This window comes from Trachurus japonicus, chromosome 20 (genome assembly GCF_045865225.1).
Source record: "Trachurus japonicus isolate A0001 chromosome 20, Traja_1.0".
NCBI classification, from domain to species: Eukaryota; Metazoa; Chordata; class Actinopteri; order Carangiformes; family Carangidae; genus Trachurus; species Trachurus japonicus.
In genome coordinates this window covers 24,506,601-24,514,087 of record NC_140926.1, presented here as the reverse complement: position 1 = coordinate 24,514,087, position 7,487 = coordinate 24,506,601, and the positions used below count along the sequence as shown (strand labels likewise).

The 7,487-nt window shown below is 42.3% G+C and overlaps 1 protein-coding gene across 1 annotated transcript; it reads right to left on the bottom strand.

The window, feature by feature from the left end:
- Positions 1-1,746: 1,746 nt before the first annotated feature.
- crygn2 (crystallin, gamma N2) lies at positions 1,747-6,017 on the bottom strand. Its single transcript, XM_085763587.1, has 5 exons — positions 5,942-6,017; positions 4,845-4,936; positions 4,431-4,587; positions 3,748-3,893; positions 1,747-1,981 (listed from the first exon to the last, which is right to left on the bottom strand). The coding sequence occupies exons 1-5, from the start codon at positions 5,960-5,962 to the stop codon at positions 1,846-1,848; spliced, it is 552 nt and encodes a 183-aa protein (XP_085619713.1). The 5' UTR covers positions 5,963-6,017; the 3' UTR covers positions 1,747-1,845.
- Positions 6,018-7,487: the final 1,470 nt, after the last annotated feature.

Genomic DNA, 7,487 nt, shown 5'->3' with positions numbered 1-7,487 from the left:
CCCTCCCAGTAATCTTTGTATGACGGAATTATTCTGCATAAGACTCTGACTAATACTCATAGAAATGCTGCATTAGCATCAAAACAAAGTAGGCTAAATAAAAAATGATAATACATACGTAGTCTAAGAAAAAAAGTGGAAAAGTCAGGGGGTAGGGGCCCACTTTAGTATTCTTTCAGGGGGCCCAGAATTCCTAGCAACGGCCCTGGATCATACTTACACTACTGACTGACCTTTGTTGAAAATAAATTATTGGCCTAACTTATTTACCTCTTTGCAGGTAAAATCACCATGGTAACCCCTGACACACAGGTGTTTTCAATCATCAAATAATTAGGGACATCTGTTTATAGTGCTGAACACCCACTGTACTGTCAAAGTCCAACATATACAAACACTCTCTCACACACACATATTACACAAATGTACACAGACAGCCTAACCCTTACCTCTGCTATACAAAAGACTATATACCTTTTTGAAAGCAACCATCCCTTTCCCATCAACTGACTGACCTCTCTCATCTTTGTCAGTGCAACATGATGTTCATTTTTCAAGTTATGTTTCCATAGACCAGGGATTCCCAAACTATGGTGCATATGCACCCCCTGCTAGGGGGTGTGTGACATGAATAGGGTAAAGGCGGTATGGTGTTATATTTTACAAGTAGAAGGGTTTTCCCTGCCTATCTAAGGCAAAGGCCAACACGATGCTGTAGCGGTGTGCACTCAGTGCAACATGCTTGTTTTTCCATGCACGTCTGCGATGCACAGCTCCCTGGACCGGCTCCTCCCATCGGTGCTATGTCAGATCCTGGTTCCCCTTCAGGCTGTGTCTCTCCTACTGTTTCCCACTGAGCTCTGTCCCGTTAGAAAGGTGAAGGAAGCCCGTATGTGGAAAGACGTCGCCTCTGAGATGTAGAATGTGTATTATAGAAGAGAAACACATTTCAGGACTGCTGACTTGTATAATCAGAACAGACATGTCATGTGATTTTCATCTTCCTTTCATATTTAAAGGGACAACGAGGAGTTTTGGAAAAGCGAAGCGTTTTCACACTACATTTATGAGCCTCCGCGCACCGTGAAATTCTTTGACCGGCGCAAGACAGACTCATGTTTTCATTCATCAAGAATTAAAGTCAGAGGTTTGAAGACGATCAGATACCGTCATAGTTCCGACCATAAACGGCGATTCAGCTGCGTTATTCTCATGACTCGCTGCAAAATCGAAAGTAAGGAAACGCTGGTCGGCTCAACCAGCATTTCCACCACCACTAATAATAACAAAATAACACTGAGACAAAACAATATATTTATCGAAAAAGGGCCCATTAACAAGTGTGGGTAACGTAGATTCATCCACATTAATATAGACCTTTTTATTGTCGCGGAATTTTTCGTTCTGCCGATGGAGAAACTCCTCGTTGTCCCTTTAATAGACGGGCCTTTGCCTTTTGTTTTTTATGTCAGGCACTGGGGGTGCGTCAGCTAAGAAATGTGAATGGGGTGCACAGCCAAAACAGTTGTGGAACCACTGCCAAAGGTGATTAGGCAGGGTAGATTTTAGAGCATGGTTACATGTGATTGACACCTACCTATCAAGTTAACTTATTCAGTAAGTAGTTTTAACCATGGTCTTTTAGAGTTCCCTGGAAAATGAAGCTTTATCTTGTGACACTCGAGAACCATCAGTTTAAATATCAAGCCCACTGAGGCCACACAAATAACACACACACAGAAAGTGTTTGATAAAAAATCTCTTTTCTTATCTTAGCTTGGGTTTATTTATTGTACATGATTACAGCAGTGATGGAAGTCACAGAAGAGTTTGGGAGGCGGAGGTTTAGAAGTAGTTGACAACTCTGCGGATGGACTGGATGTTGGGGTTCTGGGCCTGCCACTCGTTATGGCTGCAGTAGTTTCCACGCTCCACGATGTACATGCGACCACGGAAGTTGGGCTCCTCGTACATCACCCAGCTGAGGACAGAGGAGGAAGAGTTTCGTAAAACTGTTCAATCCTGACACTGTTACTATCAATTCATCTCATTAATCATTTATTTGTTTGGTCTAGCAAGTGTTAGAAAGTATAAAAATAAAAATTCAAATATATTAAAATGAATGTGCTCTGATGTCTGGGCAATGACTAGCCTCGTAAACCAGCCTCTCCCGGAACTGCATTTCATTTCATTCCGAGGGAGAGTCTGGCCTCATCCCCATTCTAAGCGTTTGGCCTGAAACCCTCAGAAGGCCGAGCCAATCAGCGTCGCCGCTGTGATTGACACAGCACGTTGGCCAATCAGGGACCGACTGGTGCAAAGCCCCGTCACTACACCAACTTGCTGATTGGCTGAATGGGGTTGTCTGTCAACGCTACTACTCCCGCCCAGCTCCCGCCCAGCTCCCGCCCACCCCAGACGCTTAGAGCGGGGATGAGGCCAGACTCTCCCTCAGAATTAAATGAAATGCAGTTCCGGGAGAGGCGGGTTTACGAGGCTAGGCAATGACTGGACGTGAGCTTAGAATTATAAGGTTCTATCTCCATTTTTTTCAAAATTGGGTTTTTTGCATAATATCATCCATCAGTGGTCTGTTAATGCCTGTGTGGTGTTATTTCAACATGTTTTAATTAGATATTCGTAAAATAAAAAGGTTCTATCAACCAAAACACAAGCCGAGTTGGAACTTTGATGCTCAATATCTCAGAACTACCCAAAATGGAGATAGAACCTTATAATTCTAAGCTCACATGGAGCCAAAAAATGTGTGACTCTTTGTTTTGTATAGAAAAAATAGCTCTAAGACTAATGAGTCATTAAAGGGATAGTTCACCCTAGAATGATATTTCGCTCATTATCTACTCACCCTCATGTTGACTAAGGGCTGGAAGAAGTTTCAGAGTCCTCCGTCCCTTCTCTGAGTTACAGGGGGTCTTAGCGTAGCAGTGCATTTCAAAGCAACGGTTGTAAAGGGACACCAGAGCTCTTCGTAAAAAAACACACACAAAAAAACATCCAAATACCTCCATGCTGCTCGTATGTAATGTCCGTCTTGTGCTGAAGCCCCAAATTGCGTAATTGTCCCGAAAAAAATGAAATAAGTCCACATTCCAAGCATGTTTGTAGCATTAGCTCTGTGTCTGTTGTCCGGTCTTCCGCTGCCAGCGCGCATGCGCAACCAGACTGAGACTCGAGTCGGTCTCAGTGCGAACTTTGCGCATGCGCGCTGGCAGCGGAAGACCGGACAACAGACACAGAGCTAATGCTACAAACATGCTTGGAATGTGGACTTATTTCATTTTTTTCGGGACAATTACGCAATTTGGGGCTTCAGCACAAGACGGACATTACATACGAGCATCATGGAGGTATTTGGATGTTTTTTTGTGTGTGTTTTTTTACGAAGAGCTCTGGTGTCCCTTTACAACCGTTGCTTTGAAATGCACTGCTACGCTAAGACCCCCTGTAACTCAGAGAAGGGACGGAGGACTCTGGAACTTCTTCCAGCCCTTAGTCAACATGAGGGTGAGTAGATAATGAGCGAAATATCATTCTAGGGTGAACTATCCCTTTAAACAGTTCTTTGTGAACTGACTGATTCATTGACTTCTTGTGTTTGATTTCAGGCCTATTGCCTTTATGCTGCTAATGTAATGCCAATGTGTTACTGCCAATCTCCGTCTTACTGCCTGTCCACAGACCTGGATCTATGGTGGTGCAGTGAAACCGTGTGTATGTTAAACTTACGCTCCGTCTCCGTAGACCTTGACGGAGTTGATGCAGTTCTTGGAGAATCCGCGGCTCTGCAGGAAGGGACAGTCGTCACAGATGTCCACGCACTGACCGGAGAAGTTGCAGGCCTCGAACAGCTCGATGCGGTAGTGCTCTCCGTGCTGATGGGACAGGGAAGGAACATGGGTCAGATCGGTCTCAAAGAGAGAAGGACTGTTGTTGTAGTTTTCTAACAGAGCTCTGTTTCCATGAAGATCACTCCTGAATTTTCAGTTTGTTTCCAATAAGTGAAAAGACATAAAACTGTGTGATTCAATGAAACATGACCACCACTCTAGAAAGTCTTAGAGGTCACGTTATGATTTGAATGTGGTGCAGCTTTCAACAAAACTTCATCAAATTGGGATTTTGTTTCTTTTCTTAACATTATATGTATAGACTCCTATTTTGAATACACAAGTTGAAGTTCATAAAAACATCTGGAAAGACAAACTTCTAGAGACATGCAGTGGACAGAAACTCCCAGAAATCCACGATCATGTAACTGTGAGAGACAGAGCTCTGGATCTACAGGGCTCTTTCTCCAGGGAACATGAATGTGCTGTAAATCTAAGATTCCTTTCACTGTGGATCAAAACATGTGTCCAAGGGACATCGTGTTGGTTAGTAAAGAACACAAAGCCTGTCAGAGTGTTTACCATGCGGATGGGCTTGCAGGATCCCATGTGGTCGTTGTGGGAGTTCCACCTCTGGAATTCGGGGTACTCTCCGTGCTCCAGGATGTACTGCTGGCCCTTGAAGTCAGGGTGGTCGTAGCAGATCCAGGCTCCACTCTCCACACGGATAGAGTTCACCCTGAAAGGACACCAAGGATCAGGATTCAGAAATTCTCCAATTTTTCATATTAGGAGACTTGTGGTCTTTTCTTTATTTCTACGCTTTCAATGTGAAAAATGGGAATTATCAATGAGAATCCTCTGGATCAAAACACAATATTTCTGTTCTGATATGAGGTTGCTACATTAGCAACATGATGTCAAACAAAGATGCTTGAAGATGTCAAGGCTGATAAACAAACATGAAATAAGACATTTTAAGACATTTTCTGTCACCTGTTCATGAAGCCACGGTCCTGGAAGTTATCACAGTCTCCCCTGACCTCCAGCTTCCTGCCAGTGAAGCATTTTCCCTCATAGAAGGTAATCTGGAGGAAGAAATACAGACATGTGATCACTGACCTGTACCTGCTGCCTTTACATGTCTGTAATGAGTGATTTTAAAAAGCAGTTCCTGACTGTGAGAGTAGATTCAGCTGGAAATGTGGAAGAGATTTGGATTTAAAGGTTCAATAAGATGATTTAGTTTAAGTCAGACATCTTGCTTTTGCAATTTCCTCTACATCTTGTGAGTTTACCAGGATCAAACAGACTCCTAAGTATTTTAACATGTTAAACTTCAACAGCCTTTATAGCAATATCTGTGACAGGCCAGAAACAGACACAGACGTTTTGTAATGAAGTTACCAATCGAGTTACCAGAAGAAACCAATGTTACTTTGTTAATTTTCATCCCTGAGTGACAAAACAGGGCAGCATCCAGTCCTGTGTAAGGACTGAGTTAATAACAAGAAGTTTAACATGTAACATCCTCTCAGCTGCATCTGGGACCACGCCCAGCAGTGATGTACTGTACTGCCACACCCTAGAGTACACTTCCACATCACTGAGAAATTAATCTGAATCTGTGAGAAATGAAACCAGTAAATATCAAAAAACAAGAGGCTGAGTTACCAAAACTAAACTAAACTACAAAGTAGTAGTTACTGGCTTTTCCACAATAGTTAATCACACAACCAACTACACAGATTAACTGTAACTCAACAGCAGGAGGATCAGGTGCTACATCTGGATGCTGCAACACAATTAAGAAAAGCTGTTTGGTTCCATTTCCTAAATGAATCCTAACCTTGTGTGAATAAACCTTCCAGTGGTTAGTTTTATCAACCAACAAGATTGTAAGGTCAGTTATACAGTTATACCCATAAAGATTTAACTTTGAGAATTAAATAACATGTTTTCCAGTAGCTCACATCTGTATCAGATTTACCACAGGGTTAGCTAAACCTCCACATTCTAATCTTTACATTTTAAACATTAAAATCCTGCTGCGTTCACCAGCAGCGTCCCACAGCCACTACCATCCTACTCACCTTTCCAGAATACTGTGACATTTTGCCCACTGGATGTTGTCCAACCTGGCCTACAACCACACACACAGTGTAACAGAGAAAAAGTTGGACACCCCAATATATACGCCAGGGGTCGAGTGAGGGACGAGCGAGGGGTGAGGTCCAGGCCCGGCAGACAAAAGACGGGCTTCAAAGGTTTCTGCTGCCTCAACGCTTTCCCTTCATCCTGATGCGTCTGCTGATTCTGCTGTGTGTGTGTGTATGTGTGTGTGCGCGTGTCTGTGTATGCGTGTCTCAATAGAATGTGCTTGGCCTGAACTTTGCAGGGTCAATGATATTGCACATACCACGCTTCTATAGAGACAGTGAGGGACGCCTACAGAGCTCTGAGAGTCAGTGTTCTCATACAACATACACTACATTTCCTACAGCCTATAATGTTTAACGTTAACACTTTATTTTTTGTTTTATGCTGTTCTTTTTAAATGTTATGTCTTAATGTAAAGCACATTGAGTTGCCTTGGTATGAAATGCGCTATATAAATAAAAACGCCTTGCATTGCCTATAGGAAAGAGGAAAACATATATTTGATTTTGCAGCTTTTTTAAAACTTGAGATTCAACTAAAGAATATTCAAGACAGGAAGAGAAGAAATTAATGAGCTTAAACCCTCACACGCTAACTGAAGGTGTCACAGCTATTGTTTTCCCCATGAATAGGAACTATACATCCAGACTACAGAACATTTCATGTCCCATCAGTGGTGGAAAAATAACTCAGATCTTTTACTCAAGTAAATGTACCATTGTCAAACATGGCATCATAGCCTCCAAAGTACCAAAATATTATTGGCCAAAAGTATCAAAAGGGTCAAGTGCTTCCTGGGACTGATCTGTGATCAGATCATTGATCCTCTGTCAGTTCATTACTGTCATGGTTTGTCTCCTGTTCCCTGTCCATGTCCTGTTTTGTTTTGAAGTTTCATGTGTTGTCTCATCTTCCTGTCCTCTCCCTCATGTGTCTCACTTTGTTGATTACACCACCTGTGTCTCGTTTTCTCTTTGTTCCATGCTCTGTTTCACATGCAAGTGAAGACTTCATTTGCAAAAGCAGATAAATGCCATTTTGAAAAAAATGAGCTGATGCTTTTGAATTATTCTTTGCATAGTGTTGTTGTCAATAAAGCTTCTTTTTTTTTGAGCTACATCTGTTATATTACGTCTCATCCCCTTGGTCAAAGCCACGCAACTTTGGCTTGACTGATATCACCTGGTGTAAATAGTAACTGAAAATTCTTTTTGAAATTTTATCTGCTTTTGCAAATTAACTCTTCAAGTTCTTTTTCTCCCTGCAAGTTTAATTCATTATTTTTTCGTTCCACCTTACTGGTTTCCATGTGCTTTTGGGTCCAGTCCCCAGTTCAGACAGAAAGGACAATGGGAAAACACTGAAGTAAAAGAGAAACAAGATACGGGCGGGACAATCAACACAGCTGAGACACACGGGGTAATCACAGCGGGAGAGGACAGGAAGACAAGACATGGGACTTCAAAATAAAACTGGACA

Coding starts and splice junctions, on each gene's coding strand:
- crygn2 (XM_085763587.1), bottom strand. CDS start 5,962: ATGTCACAGTATTCTGGAAAG. Junction 4,937..5,941: donor TGTCACAGTATTCTGGAAAG/GTGAGTAGGATG, acceptor TTCTTCCTCCAG/ATTACCTTCTATGAGGGAAA. Junction 3,894..4,430: donor CCTGCAAGCCCATCCGCATG/GTAAACACTCTG, acceptor CTGTCCCATCAG/CACGGAGAGCACTACCGCAT.